The following is a 16529-nucleotide window of genomic DNA, read 5'->3' as shown; positions in this document are numbered from 1 at the left end:
AACATTACATTAAAATAATTACAGTGCTTGAGTAACCCAATTTCTTTAAAGTAATTACTCACACAATTAAGTTCATTAATAACATGTCTTACCATTTTTCACTGGAATTATATTTAAGCAGTTTTAACGCACTGTTATATATAGTATTTTATAGAACTTTCTATTGCAAATTAACTTACACGTATTACTTGGGTAGCTTCCATTGAAGCCTTTTTACTTTTGACGCTCGGATTTTTCCAGAACGCACTCCATTCTGACTATTAATAGTTTTAAAAGTGTTGAAAATCAACCCATTTTTCCTGTTGTACTAGTATGTTGCGAATTATATTATTTAACTTAAAATTAAGTTTGTTTAACTTTACTGTAAGCGTAGATACGTAAACTTGCATAAATATTACAAGTAATATTGCGTTTCACAACTCCATTCGAATAAGCCTTACAAATTATAAAATACAGTTATGATGGTAAAATGTAGTTTACCTAACCATTATAAAAAATAAGTTCTCCACTTTACACTCTCTATTTAAATGTATTTTAGAAACAGTTTTGATTTCCAAAACAAATTTAAGTATAATAATGAAAATGTTCTATAAGATCTTCGTTGTAACTCATAATAATGTAGTATTTGTATAGTTTATTATTAATTCTTTTAGTAGAAAGAATTTAATCATTATATTACTGAAATAATATTTCAATGTTATTATATAGGTGGGAGAATGGTCGATGTCACATGGATTAAACATAACAAACCGATTAGCGTTTCACGAATTTGGTTCAACAAATATAACACTGAAAGTCACAACAATCGAGGTAATTTGTTTGTTAGATAAATGATTGTCTTATTTGTGCATTTTGTAAGCGCTGCTTAAGCCTCATACATTTGGAACTATAGTCACCCATATATTAGTTTAAAATATAAGATATGGGCTTTAATATAATAAACTTTTATAACAATTTACTGAATAGATAAATGAACTTTATATGCAAAAACGGCTCGTTTGGATTGAGAAAATATTTTACATAGAAGAGCGAACAACGTTTTGACCTTCTTCGGTCATCGTCAGGTTCACGAAAAAGGTCGAAACGTTGTTCGCTCTTCTATGTAAAATATTTTCTCAACCCAAGTGAGCCGTTTTTGCATATAAATTTCTCTACAAGTGGGTTTCTCGACATCACAGATAAATGAACTACGTTGAAGAATTTTTTTCACATATTTTTAACCACCACGCGTTAGTTGTCCAGTGTATTTATTTTACGTTTAAACACTAAGAAAATTATAAATACAAAATATGTTACTGAAATTGAGTGTTTATAGTGTAAAACTACATGAAGGTCTATCTTGGGTCTGCTCCCCCTACCTTGGATAATCCAGAATGTTGCATTTTAAGTCCAGAAAATTACTTTTAACCCACCAGGAGCGTTAGAACTTCGTATATAAGGAAGTAAAAGACATTTTAGTCGCAAAATTTTAATACTGCGTGTATTACTTCGTTATTATTTTTTCATTGCTATCAAAGACTACAACTATATTTCTAGATAAATGTAACATTTAAATAGTCAGATTTAAAGATCACGTACTTCATTAAAGTTAGACGTTAGTCAAAAATCGAGCCTAAAAGATGGAGTGTTTTTAAAGTTGTAGAAAAGTGCTTTCCAAGAAAGACCCAAGAGAAACATTTAGTAGCTAGCACAAGACAGTGTATCCAGCCTGAACCTCATTACACAAATTTATTATATCTGTCAATACCACAAACTTATAGGACATGATCTTAGTTACGTAACTGTTAAAATTTGAATATAACAAAAAGTTATTAGTGACATCTTATGCAGCCGTACATAAAAAACATTCTTCCTTCTTGAGTTTGATTAATAAAACTCTCTTCTTTCCTCTACACTGTTGATGTTTGCTTCTTCTACAGAGATTGGAATTTCTTAATCTTCCATTAGTTCTGCATAAGTCATACAACATGATAGTTGTGGAGTGAGTAAGATTTGTTCTAAAGATTATTTGCGATGAGAGGAATAACTGGACTTAAGCAAAAGCATCAAATCCAGATGAATCAAATTAACCATTTACATAAAACAATGGATGACATATTTTCATTTATAAAAGATGCAACTGTTTTAGTAAATACACTAATTGGATGATGACTTCTTTCGTAGCACTTTGAAATGGCTCGGAATGGCTAAGTGATTAAGGCGCTCGACTCATAGTCTGAGAGTCACGGGTTTGAATTATCGTCAGACCAAACATGCTTGCCCGTTCAGCCGTGGGGGCGTTATAACGTGACGGTCAATCCCACTATTCTTTGGTAAAATAGTAGCCCGAAAGTTGGCGGATGATTGGTGGTGACTAGCTGCCTTCCCTCTAGTTTTATACTGCTAAATTATGGACGGGTAGCTTTGATAGCCCTCATTTAACTTTGCGCGAAATTCAAAAAACAAACAACTACTTTGAAAGGTACTCAAGTGTCAGAACTATTGCTCATTACCACTGTTTCTGTTCACAGACTTATGTTACAACGTGAAAAAAAATCTACCGACATGTAAAAAACACTACTTACGGCGAATCCTTAGGATCAAATAAATTCTATTCTGATAAACTTTATTAGGGAGACCATATCCAGTTTTCTTCAGGTATTGGACAAAAGGTTATTGTAATCATAGAATATAAAAAAAAAAACTAAAACAAACTTACTCTTCAGATGCTTATTTTTAATTACTTATAATCCGAATTAATAACTAGTTTTACATATTATTTAAAAAATTCTGATTTCTCATTCTAATGTTCGCTCATAAATATGCAGGATAAATAATTCATAAAATACATCTTTTTTACATTAACAGTAATATTTAACCGAATATTTTTGTTTATCGTATTTTCAAAAAATCTATATAACGTTTTTGTATTTTAAATTTCTGTGTGGTCAGAAGAAATCGGCCCTGAATGGATAGGTGGTTAAGGCACTCGACTCCTAGTCCGAGGGTCGCGGGATTGTATCCCCGTTACCCCAAACATACTCTCCCTTTAAGCTGTTGGGGCGTTACATTTTACAATCAATCCAACTATTCGTTGGTAAAAGAGTAGCCCAAATAACGGCGGTTGGTGATGGTGAATAGACTTGCACCCATAAATTATGGACGGCTAGCGCAAATAGCCTTCGTATAGCTTTGTGCAAATTTCAAAACAAACCAATCAGACGAAATTTCTCCTGTTTTTTGCGTAACACTTTGCTGGTTTACTTTTCTTCCCAGTACTCTCATCCTATGTGTAAACATTACACTACTTGATTGATCAGTTTACAGCATCACTACGATTACCACATTCTTTTTTTATAGATACATCCCAGAAAGGACCGCCCTTTGAAATGTTCGTGCCTTTTGAGTTGTTTTTGGATTACAGTAATTACTACTTAGTGTTTCATGGTGGTATCTTATTTAAACAGATAAGTGTACTACCCGTCTCTCTTGAGAATGGATAGGCTAGATAGCCCAACAATCTTAGTAAGAGTGTCGCCTAAGTTTTAACATCACAAGCGATCTTCGCGTTAATATTTTTTACGATTATTGCGGTTACAACTGGACAAGTTTCGTAAAACGCTGTGCCTGTAATATTGCCTTGTTAAGTTATTCCTCTTTTACTTTACAGAAAATTGAAATACTAAAGCTACATATTATGAAATTTGTTATAAGGTATAGCAGGAAATAAATTAAATTGTATTCCTGTTTGAGAAATCTCTATTTTAACATGTATTATAATGAAAATGAAATAAAGACTGAATAACGCAAAATCATGAGACTATTAAAACTATGAATTACGGTTATACAAAACAGCGTATGCAGTTTTTTGTTATTTTAGGTAGTGCAACAAAGTTATAGAACATGACCTTAGTTGAGCAACTGCTAAAACTTGAGTATGAACTAGGTTATACAAGACAGAGTATGGAGTCTGTGTCTCATTACAGGGTTTTTATCGTTTTAGGTAGTGCCACAAATTTATAAGACATGACCTCAGCTTTTGCTTTTTTTGCTTTGTTTTTTCTTGTAAAATGGAGGTGATTTTACAGATACATTTGGTCATAGCAAAATGTTATTGTCTTCTAGCGTTATTTCCACAGGATTACCCAATATTTAATGGTGACTGGTCTCAACTATGGTGAAGGTTTGAGATTGCATCTAAACCAGGTTCACGGTTGAACGACTGCGGCAGGAATATGTTACTAAGAAAAATTCTAAATCCTCTTGTTCATCGTTTCAGGAACAAGAGACATTAGTGTTGGAAGATTAATCATCTTATTTTTTTGATTCCGTCTTTTCTGAGAAACAAGGGAGTCAAAAGAACGCAACGATCCTAAATTGGCAACATTTGTTTTTAATTCAACGAGCTTCTATAGGTTTCTTGTTATTACTCAAGTTGCCAACAAAATCGAGTGTAGATAAAACCAAACGTTTGAGAAACATTCATGAAAACATAGATCCTTTTTTCTTACGTACATACACGCCATTAATTTAATTACAACAACAAAAACTCACAATATAGAACATTAATATATTTATAGTATAAAAATTAAAGTTCGTGACCCTTGTAAGATATTATTTCAATGCCAAAACATTAAAAGTTCAAGGTTATTTTTATTATTTTTTCCCATAAAATACGAATCACGATATGATCATTATAATCCATGCCCTCTATATAATAACTCTAAAGTTTAAATCGTGGCTTATTATTTTTGTTCTCCCAATAATACATGAACAGATACTTCTATAATACAGTCAATAACTTTATTGATCACAACAAAAGCGTATACACACCTATATTCCCAGTAAACACACTAATAAAACCAGAGAAAACAACAGATTGGAGTACTCATCAACTAATAAAAGATATCACAGTAATGGAAGTAGAAACTGCTATCAAAAACACAAAAAAAAAGTTCCTGGAGAGGATGGTATCCAAGCTATCCTCCTAAAACACGGCACTCAGAGATTATATGAGCACCTAACAGCCTTATTTAACCTATGATTATCAGCTGGATACATCCCTGTTTCTTGGAAGCAAGCAATAATATTAATGTTCCAAAAAGAAGAAAAGCCAGCGAATAAACCAAACAACTACCGCCCAATTGGCCTAACCAGTTGTATCGGCAAAATTTTAGAAAGAATAATTAGTAATCGTCTATCCATATACTTAGAAGTAAACTCAAAATTACCCAAAATTCAAAACGGATTTAGAAAATACAGACAAACTACAGACCACCTGATTAGACTAACAGAATCAATCACAGACAGCTTCAATAAAAATGAATGCAGTGTAGCTTGCTTTCTCGATATTGAGAAAGCATTTGAAACAGTGTGGTATAATGTCATCGGTTAAAGGAAATGGCTTTATCCCAGGGAATTATTTGCTGGCTATCCAACTTCCTGGAACACAGAAAGTGTAAAGTAGATGTGAATGGGGCCCATTTAGGGTCCTTTTCACCCAAAGCAGGAGTCCCACAGGGAGGGGTAGTTAGCCATATATTATTTATCATGTATGTGAGTAATATGCCTCTGTCGGACCTAAATTTATGTTTTGCATCACAATTTGCTGACGATGTAGCAGTCTGGAAAAGTGACCTCACTCTTTTAATTGCAGCAACAAACCTCCAATCAGTCCGAAATAATATAGAAGAATACTGCCAGAAATATAGAATAAAAATTAATATTACGAAAACCCGAGTAATATTATTCAGCAGATTAAATAAACTAAAAAAGATCCACCCAAGCTATGCATGAATGGATCAATTTTACTGACTGCTACTTCTGCAAAATTTATAGGTTTAAATTATAATACTAAATTAACGTGGATACAGCATACAAACAATATCCTGATACAAATCTGGAAAAGAGCAAATTATGTAAGAAGTCTTTCAGGTAAAAATCAATGTACATCACCTGACAATATAATAAAAATCTACAAATCATAGACCTATAATAGAATACGCATCTCCTGCCTGGATAAATATAACATAAAAACAATTACATAAACTGTATATTATAAAAATTCAATCTTAACTTCAACCTATAAAGTACCACGTAGCACTTCATCCACATTTATGCACAAGTATGCGAACATAGAAACAATATCTGAAAGACTCTTGCATAATACACTAAAGTATTTTAATAAGAATTGGCATAAAATGATTTAATGTGTGATCTCGACAGATACTATGTGCATGATAAACATAGTCCAAAGTATCTCTCTCCTATAAAAATATATTTAAGAAATATCAAATAAGCTGGCCACCACGCACTAGACACTTAAAACTTGTTTTATTTTATCATTATTCTTATTATTAGTAGCAGTATTTCATATATATGGATAAAGAAAGGGAAAAAAATAAGAAAGAAAAGAAAAGAAAAAAATAAAATAAAATAAAAAAGAAAGAAAAAGAAAAAAAACAACACTTTTTCACGACTATACATGGACACTGCCCTGAGTACGGTGTCATACTCTGGCCCAAAGTTATACCAAATACCACAACCTAAGTATAGGCGCCATCAAAGTACGGGATGGAGGAAAAGGTCTAGTGCACCTGACCCTCCTGGGTATTCCAATAATTACCCAAGTACCAACACAGAGAAAGCTCGAAGCTCTCCCAACAATAGGCTGGTCATGGCCAGGTGGTTAAGACATTCGACTCGTAGGCCGAGGGTTGCGGGTTCGAATCCCCGTCACACCAAAATGCTCGACCTTTCAGCCGTGTAGGCGTTATAATGTGACGGTCAATCAAGAAGTTGGTTGGTTTAATAAGAGACACCAGAGCGAAGCTTTCAAAACTTGAGGACAAAAACTAAAATTCAGCAAGATGCTCTAAATGTATATAAACAAATGAACAAATTCATACAGAAAATCTTAACATACAAGTTCTGCTTTCCAAGATGAATCTCTGATGGATTACATTTCTCTTCCTCAAATACCTTTCCCTTTGTAATTCAGAGTACTTTCTATACCCTCTTCTCCTTAACCCACATCGTGACGTCGTCCATACTTCCCTATTTCCAGTTTCATTTTCGCATAGTTTAAAAAAGTTTGAAAGGTTTCACACACACATTCACTTTACTCTTTTAATTAACTAGATGAGATTGTTAACAGACCTTTTTAGTATTATTACGTATACAACAAAAGGATGTTAGCTCACAACAGTAATGACGTAATTCCATCAAACGTTAACATGGAAATTTAAATCATTTTATGAATTACATATTATTACATTTAATATAAAAAAATAAAAACTTATAACCTTCGAGTATAATTAATGTGTTTCCTTCTAAGTCTTCTTGATTAATTTTAGTGAGTTTTTTCTTTGCCTAGCTATCCCTAATCCTAGTTATTTCATTTATTTTGTTATCTCTTAGAGTGTGCCGTATGTTATGTTGAAATCAAACAAAAATCTTACTGGAAATGACCGGTTCGAAGGGTTCTGTATTGACCTTCTGGAAACTATTGCTGGCATGTTAGGGTTTCATTATGAACTGTATCTGGTGGCCGATAACAAGTTTGGCGCTGAGAATACGACAACAGGCGAATGGAATGGACTAGTCAAAGAAGTCATTGAAAAGGCTAGTTTTTTTTTTCTCATTTTCTTAGATCTACTAAGATCTACACGATGCGAATTCTTTATGACTTTATACTTAATTTAAATTTAAATTTATTGGAAGTACGGATATGTTATATATCATTCTCCATTTCTTTTACATTCAAGTTTAATGCAAACATTGTTTTATTTTTACATCTATTCAATGCAAATGATAAAGTAAAATCCAAGATACTGACGTGCATTCCTTTGCAATTTGAACTTCTTGATATCTTAAGGACATGTACAGGGTAAGGCGAAATTTACTACACAGTTATCATTACACGATTTACTCAAACTAGAATATTAGAAAGATATTTGAAACGAATTTAATTATTGTTTGTTTCAGAGTAAGAGCTAGAAATTAAGCCATATTATAAATAAATAAACTCGACAGTCAGTTTTCCACTTTGCATAATGATTATTTTGGATATAAACCTAGCCACTTCGTTTTAATCAAATAAACATAGAAAACAACTCTTTGAATAAAAACAACAAACCTGTCAAATTATTAATCCAATACTTTAATAAATTAACACATTTTAATCACCATATGCTTTAGTATACTGCCACAATTAATACAGTAAGTTGAACATACTAGTAATTTTTCAAATTATTCCATAAATATCATATACTGATAGATAAATTTGTAACAATTTCAATAAAATAATAAGCAGCATACTGCGTCTAAAATTATATTATTTTTATGTGTTTAAAATTTTCATTTTAGAAATTATTGGCATAATATTTTGTACTAAATTTTGAAATATCGTTCTGACTCTTTTTATTTATATGTAATAATTAGTTTGTTTTCATTTTTATTAGAATCATTAATCTGTTTATTTCTTTCCTACAAATAGTTCTATTTACTCTCATCTCTTCGTTTAATGTTGGCACAAGCATTTTCTGAAGTATGTTCATGGTCGCTTGTGTTCGTTTGCAAAAAGAACAACAAAAAGTTTATGTCTTTTTTTGCGGGTATGCAAATGAATATTTTGCTTATTTATATAGCTTGCACATTGTATAGTATTGGCTGTTTATTCTTCTAGAGATAATTCTTGTTATTTCTGTTTATAAATATGATTTTTTACTTCTTTCATTTTTTGAGCAAAATTTAGTTTCACGGAAATTTCACATAATTTTAGTCACTGTTTTTTACATGTAATTATAGCTTATAGCTACGGCTCTTTCTAGTGCACAAAAAATTTTGGTTTTATCGGTTTGTATATACACTTCTGGCTTATTGTGCTTTATGCATGTTTCAAGATATTTCACTTTATTTACACATAAATCTCGTAGTCCATTGTTCTTATAGTTTTGGCCTCTGTTGTTTGCATATATAGGTTTAATAACTTTGCCTGTTATATCGATTTCGTTTGCTTCTTTTCGAATAGGAAACTCTAGCTGCTTCTATTTGCAAATCTGATTCTTTTGGTTGTTATTGTAAACATAGTGGTGCTTATTTCTGGTTTTTTTTACAACTATTGTCTGGTTTCATAAAATTGTAGTTATAGGTTTCCACGGATATGTTTTTAAAATATCATAAAGTTGATCTTATTTGTGTATATATATATATAGCTCAATAATTTCGAGCTACATATACTCATTTATCCTAATGTTTTTGTCAAGATCAGCTTAAAAAAATTGGTTTTTACAAATGTGTAATAAATAACTGGTTTTCTTATATCATTTGTATACCTTATTTCCTATACGTCATTCGAGTCTCTTGTGTTAGTAATGAGATTCTAAGTATATTTTTCAAAGTTAAAAAATTCTTATCGCATCTTCGTTTTATATCGCCATATACAGATCTATACTCTAACTTCGACTTTTGCAAGTGTGCTTTAATGTAAGTCACAAACATATAAGAATAATATTTTGTTGTGCAGCTATTTTTTGTAGTAAAATCACAAATATTGATTTCGCTTACAGAATGCCGATTTGGCTGTTTCCTCCATGACCATCAATTATGCTCGTGAAAGTGTAATCGACTTTACGAAACCCTTCATGACACTGGGAATAGGAATCTTATTCAAACTACCAACCAGCATGCCAGTCAAGTTGTTCTCCTTCATGAGCCCTCTAGCGGTAGACATCTGGCTGTACGTGTTGGCAGCCTATATCCTCGTTAGTTGCACCATGTTCATAGTAGCTAGGTTTAGTCCTTATGAATGGAAAAATCCACATCCATGTATCTCGGAAAATGACATCATGGAAAATCAGTTCAGCCTCAGTAACAGTTTTTGGTTCATGATTGTAACACTAATGCACCAAGGATCAGAAATTAATCCCAAAGCTATTTCAACCCGGATTATAGGCGCCATCTGGTGGTTTTTTACTTTAATCTTAGTTTCTTCCTATACAGCAAATTTAGCTGCCTTTCTTACAGTGGAAAGAATGATAACCCCTATTGAGAGCGTAGAGGATCTTGCTATACAAAGTAAAATTGCCTATGGAACATTAGAAGGAGGTTCTACCATGACATTTTTTCGGGTAAGTTTTATAAACATTACGATAAAACAAACAATAATTACTGCAAATGAAGTTTAAATTTGTGTAGTGAATAAAATACACAACTGTAACACATTATTTTAATATTTACTCAGAGATGTGTTGTTGGAGAGCAATACATTATTAAAGTCATAAAAAAGTTTAACTGTTTTTTTCTGTTTTTAGTAATTAATATTTTATAGCTTACAGAATTAATATTTCAAGCTACATATACTCATTTATTCTAATGTTTTTGTCAAGATCAGTTTAAAAAAATTGGTTTTTACAAATGTGTAATAAATAACTGGTTTTCTTATATCACATTCTTTTGTCTCCGTATTTTAGATTTGAAATTCTCAAATTTCATAGGCTTAAATTTGTTATAAAAAAGCATATGTCTTTAATATAGTGTATTTTGATGTAAAAATGTACTTAGCTTTATATGTTTAATTCAGGGGATCTTTATCTAGCGTAGAACATGTAAATCCAAAGGTTCGAAGTTCGAACTTGTGATATTTCATTAAACCTACTCTTTACGTTTACTTTGACAAGCATAATAAATATGACAGTCAACCTGGTATATTAAGTTAATACACAAGTGCTGCTAACTGGTTGCCCTCCAGCGGCTAAAAGTGAGTGACTGATGTGGCTGTTTAACTCGTTTATCGTATAAGGTGCCGTATAAGATGAAAATACAAAGTATATATGTTCTATAACATATAATTAATGATTTTTTTTTACTTCTATACAAATCTACCAGTATCTGACCCTGTTTAGATCGCACTTAATGTATAATTCTAATACATTTTAGAATTATGTATATCATAAATGCACTAGTGATTCCTTCTATAAGTGTTTAGAGATAGAAATTTCATAAAATCAAATGTTGTTAGAAGTTTAGCGATGTTATGCCCAACAGCCATTCTGGTATTTTGGACATGGAGAGGATTTCTTTATATAGTTATTACGAATATTTTAAACCAATACTTAAAGTACCTTCACTAATTAATAGGTTTAAATGTTTCCATAAATACTACGAATCACAGAAACTTCAAAAATAAAGCGTTCAAGAAATAAATTAAGTTTGCAGAGCTTACCCTTCCCTTTATTATATTATATTAAGAAACAAAAGTTTTCCAAAATATTACGAGTTTCATACCTGTCTTTGAGAACAAGTGCTTTATAAATGTGCAACACCTTCTTTAACACATACATGAAACTTGTGATAAGAAGCATATCCATTGTGACTTAACCAATCTTTTTGAAAATGAAGACCTTTTGGAGTTACTTAAGAATTATGCGGTCGTTTAAAACTATGAAAATTAAGAAATCTGAAGTTGTACAATTTAATTGTAAAAAATAAACAATTAATTTATATATTCCTAATCTTATTTCATAGACAAATTCAAATATATTTTTTCATTTTTTTAGAAATCAACTTTTGTACTGATTTGACATTTTCTTCTAGTATACTTAAATATTAAGTACTTCTCTCATTTAGCCGTAACAAATCCAAGTTTCTTAAGATTAAAAACATCATATATTAGTATTTTAGAAACAATTTGCGAAATCTAAACTTACAAATGTTAATCCTATCGTCTTCGTTTCAGGACAGCGGATAAGTCTCCGGATTCAGCGCCCTGTAATCACGCGTTTGATTTCCCTCAGTAGACAATGCAATGTTCTTTTGCTATAAGAAAACACACACAAAGAACCAGTTTCTTAAGATTAACAGCGTTATATGTTAGCATTTCAGGAATTAGTTTCGAAATTGACAACTTGTAATTTTTTTTTAAATTTATTCAATAAGATATTACAAATACTTTTAAATAATGGAATGAAGTATTTCATTTGTATGACTTTTCCACTTTTCAACTATCTAAATAACGTATTCTTACAATATGATTAAGTTAATATTCTTTAGTTTTCTTTGCTAAGACAGTTTAATGCTTATTATTAGAAATTTATTTAATCGTAAGAGTAAAGATTAAGAAGTAGCTTATTTTGATATTTGTAATAACACCTTTGCTTGGCTTACATTTAAGAAGGTATTTAGATCAAATTACAAAAAATCGTTGTAACTTTCAAAACTAGATATGAATATATAACGTTTTCTCTCCTTTTTAATATGAGAAAAAGCTAGCCATTTTTGTAAATTATTTACAAGTATTGTTCTGTATTTGTTTATATTAATTTAAAGCTAAACGACTCTTCTCTCTATGTTTTATTATTGTTATATTTTGGATTGCTATATAATCAATATTTAAATCGATTTTGATTCAAATTTCCTTCAATAGGAGTTGTGTTGTGGAGTGACTTTCAAGGATTCTTCGGGACATTATTTATGAGATACGAATTCGTTTGATTTCTCACAGTGCGTCAGACGTAACACAAAACCCCGAAAGTTAATTCGTGTGGAAACATTACTAATATTGAACTGCCACAGTACTCCATTACAGCAAAGGCTAAGTTACAGTGGATAGACAGATAAATTCTAGTCTTAAATTCAATATCTTGAACAAGTTTATTGCAAAAAACTTTCAACTTTATTACAGGATTCTAAGATCGAAACTTATCAGAAAATGTGGAGATTCATGGAGAACCGTCCTTCAGTTTTTGTCAGTTCCTACGAAGAAGGGGTTGAACGAGTTCTTCAAGGCAACTATGCGTTTTTGATGGAGTCTACAGTCTTGGACTACATGGTTCAACGTAACTGTAACCTTACTCAAGTCGGAGGACTTCTAGATTCAAAAGGCTATGGAATTGCTACTCCTATAGGTAATAATGCCTCATTTTGGACCCCCTCCAGTGGCACAGCGGTTTTGATACCCGTGATGGGCAGAGCAAAGATGGCCCATTGTGTAGCTTTGTACTTAATTCTAAACAAACAAGTCCTCATTTTCGGATGATAATATTTCAACTGTTAATCTCGTCATCTTTCTAAGTGTTTTAGAAAAACTAATTCCTTCGCTCAACATATTTCATTATTTGGGCCTACGGACGTTTATAGTGTAGAAATAAAAACTTACAAAAGAATGGATAGTTGTCAAAAGGCGGGTAAATTTAGATAAAAACAATGTATAGAAAAATTCAATCACTTATTGATATGTATACAAAATATTGACTATGAAATTACTTGAAAATAATGTTTCAGAATATGAATTAATATTGCAACGATACCAGCTAAAATCTTGTTTTATGTGTTAATATAATTTCATTTCAGTACAGTTTTATATGTTATGCACAGCTTTAAAGAAATATAGTAATATATAACAACATAACTGTTCCAATTTAAACCGTAAAATAAAACAAGTACATTAATACCACTCCGTGAAATATAATAAATAGCTCAAATTAACTTAAAATTGAAATTATTTAGGCAAACTATACGTTAAGTCGATACATTCATTTTCAACCTACATTAATGTGCACACAATTCGTATTATCGCACTTAATATTAAACTGAAATATTTTTTTACACTTAGATATAAATATTATGAAATTTTATTCATATCTTGCGTAATTTTGATTGTTTTTAAATTAAATGAGTTATGAAACATTATTACATATGAGATTTCAAATATATAGCTTGTGCTATCTTGTGTTTTTAAAGTGCTTATATTTTCTTTTAGTTTTCTTGTGCAGAAGACTTCAAACGTAAAGGCAACCGTAAAGTGTTAAGCGTATCAATTTCCAACGTTATTCTACGCATTACTATCTGTAAACATACTATCATGTGAATCAACTGTATTGTGTTTTCTCTACTCAGGCTCCCCCTGGCGAGATAAGATATCTTTAGCGATACTGGATCTTCAGGAAAAAGGAATTATACAAATGTTGTACAACAAGTGGTGGAAGGGTTCCGGCTCAACGTGTATGCGAGAAGAAAAGGGAAAGGAAGGGAAAGCAAATTCCCTAGGGGTGGAGAGTATCGGGGGCGTATTTGTTGTTCTTCTTTGTGGCCTAGCCATTGCCATAATGACAGCAATTCTAGAATTCTGTTGGAATTCCAAGCGGAATGCACAGTCTGATCGGGTGAGATATTCCATATAACTTCGTTCTCATACATTTGAGAAGTTAATATATTTTATTTAATGATAAAACACGCACTTTTTTGTTCTAGTTTTCAATCTAAATATATCTGCTTCTGAAATTCCAATAATATTTAATTTAAAATATTAATATTTTTGTATGTTAATAATGGTCGTGGTATATTATTTCACTCAAATTGCCTTCATACGTATTTTTAAGTATGAAAATAGTATTGATAAAAAATATAATACTGTAAAAATTTTACATATCAATACATAAGTATTCGTTATAGTTTATTAATATTATTTCATTCATTATTCAATACAATTGCAGCGGAAAACATAAGAAGTAAGTGATAAAAAAAACATAGATGAGAAAACTTCTCCTTTTATTTGAATACAAGTACGTTTACATTGTGAACTTGTTTATTAACCATAATTTAAAAAAACAACAGAGTTTTGTTTGTTGGTTTAGAATTAATTACAAAGCTGCACAACGGGTTATCTGTGCTCTGCCTACCGAGGGTATTGAAGCCCAGTTTCTAGCGGTATGCCGTTGTAAGGAAAGATAAAGAAAACCCGAAATTTCTGATGTTAATAAATTAATATTTTTTATGTATACATTTTTGGACATTATTATTTCCTACCGATTTTTTTTCCTATAAAAATAAAACTCGTGTTTAGAGATATTGCTCCAACTCTATTTTTCCTCATTAAAAGATATACCCCTCTGTAAGAATTCAAAGTTTAGAAGAGAAATTAACTAATAAATTTAGTTTCAGACATATGATATTCATCATTTATATAATTGCTTAAAATTTCTTTAATACCCGGAAACAAACTTCGTGATAAACAAGAAAGTAACAGTTTTACAACTCAATAAAACTTATTTTTCCATCATTATAAACAGAACTGTTTGTTTTGCTCTACAAAGCAATCACTGTGTTCAGAGATGGGTGAGGAACTGAGATTTGCTGTGAGATGTCGAGGCTCTCGCCATCGCCCTGCACTTCGGCGGCAATGTTCTAAATGTATTCCAGGAACAACTTACGTACCGTCAGCGATGGAGGTACCACAAGAGAATGGCATTCTTCAGATGATTGAAATGAGAAAATCTCCAATCCAGTTTGAGATTGGAGACTCCTAGTGAATCTGTGATAAGTGGTATTTGCTCACAGCGAGAAAATTTCAGGACGCTGGTTATAGGTGAAGCGATCTGAATATTCTGATTTCATTCAAACTAGATGGTTATTGTGTCAACATAGAGAAAGAATGGTGCTTGGTACTGTTTGCTTCAATAACAGAAAATAAAATTAGCAGAGCGATTTCCATGATTTTATTATTCGTCCAGAGTATATTTTATCCAAAATAAGTAAGATAAGGTAAAACTTCCCTCTTTAGAGGAATATGCTTATTCCTGACAAACATGCCTATTATGTAAAGATAAATTTGTGAAGGAAGTAGACAGCATAGCAGTATGAATAACTTACTTCGTTCACCAAAGTTTTTTTAAAAGCATATTCAATTTACACATAAATTCAATATCATAAATCACTTGATTTGTTGGCCATAATACAAAGATTAGAATTTACAGTGCTTAACCCCTAAATTACTACAGCATTGTTTTTGTAATGAACCATATTTGGCATTAATTGCACAGAACTGAATGATTGTTCATTAGAATAGCTTATAACTCGTGAAAAATGTGGGATAAAACATATTATCTTGTCCGTAAGAACTCATACAACAAATAAATATTTTCTATCTGGTATTTTACGCTACATCTCTCAGTTAATTCGAAAAATTATTATTATTTTATTTTGTACTGTCAAACGAATTGCATTACGCATTTTTATTTGATTGCAACGGTCTGATCAGGTATTGTGTCTCATTGTAACATTGTCATACCACAAGTAATATGTTTTACTCTTTTCCTTTTCGATAATATGGAAGTGCTGTTACAGTATATTATTATCTTTTTTTATTGATTGTTGGCTTTAAAATTGCTCATAGTTTTAACTATTCTTAACAAGCTATGTAAATAAAAAATTAATTTACGAAAGTAGCCCTAAAGACAGCTATTTGTCTGTGTAATATTAATAAATATTGTGTTTTCATGAACACATATGTAGTAGTATAATAATATATGTTTTAAACTTTCAAAGCTATTAAGTGGAATTGTATAAGTAATAGAAATAAATATTAATTCTATGTATAAATATCACATAAATTGTATTGGTATTATTATGTATGTTTATTAGTTGTTTCCAAATAAATTTCCTAAATATCTAGATAAATATGAAAAATGTAATATTTAATATTTTTAAATACCTATAATATATATGTGTATAAATATTCACATGTATACCCGATAAATCACATATGAACTAAG

At 31.0% G+C, this 16529-nt stretch overlaps 1 protein-coding gene across 2 annotated transcripts in view; it reads left to right on the top strand.

The window, feature by feature from the left end:
- Nucleotides 1-16307, top strand: part of LOC143258635 (glutamate receptor ionotropic, kainate 2-like) — a 122142-nt gene extending 105835 nt beyond the window's left edge. Inside the window, exons 9-14 of one of the 2 annotated variants that reach the window (XM_076517882.1) lie at nt 709-810; nt 7399-7602; nt 9549-10109; nt 12662-12884; nt 13876-14141; nt 15072-16307. In XM_076517882.1, coding sequence (XP_076373997.1) covers nt 709-810; nt 7399-7602; nt 9549-10109; nt 12662-12884; nt 13876-14141; nt 15072-15284 — 1569 coding nt within the window. In that variant the 3' untranslated portion in view covers nt 15285-16307. Of the gene's footprint in view, nt 1-708; nt 811-7398; nt 7603-9548; nt 10110-12661; nt 12885-13875; nt 14142-15047 lie in introns of both variants that reach the window. The other variant, XM_076517881.1, reaches the window with a different exon arrangement.
- Nucleotides 16308-16529: the final 222 nt, after the last annotated feature.

Source organism: Tachypleus tridentatus, chromosome 8 (genome assembly GCF_004210375.1).
Source record: "Tachypleus tridentatus isolate NWPU-2018 chromosome 8, ASM421037v1, whole genome shotgun sequence".
Taxonomy (NCBI): domain Eukaryota; kingdom Metazoa; phylum Arthropoda; class Merostomata; order Xiphosura; family Limulidae; genus Tachypleus; species Tachypleus tridentatus.
This window is presented reverse-complemented; position numbering and strand designations above follow the sequence as displayed.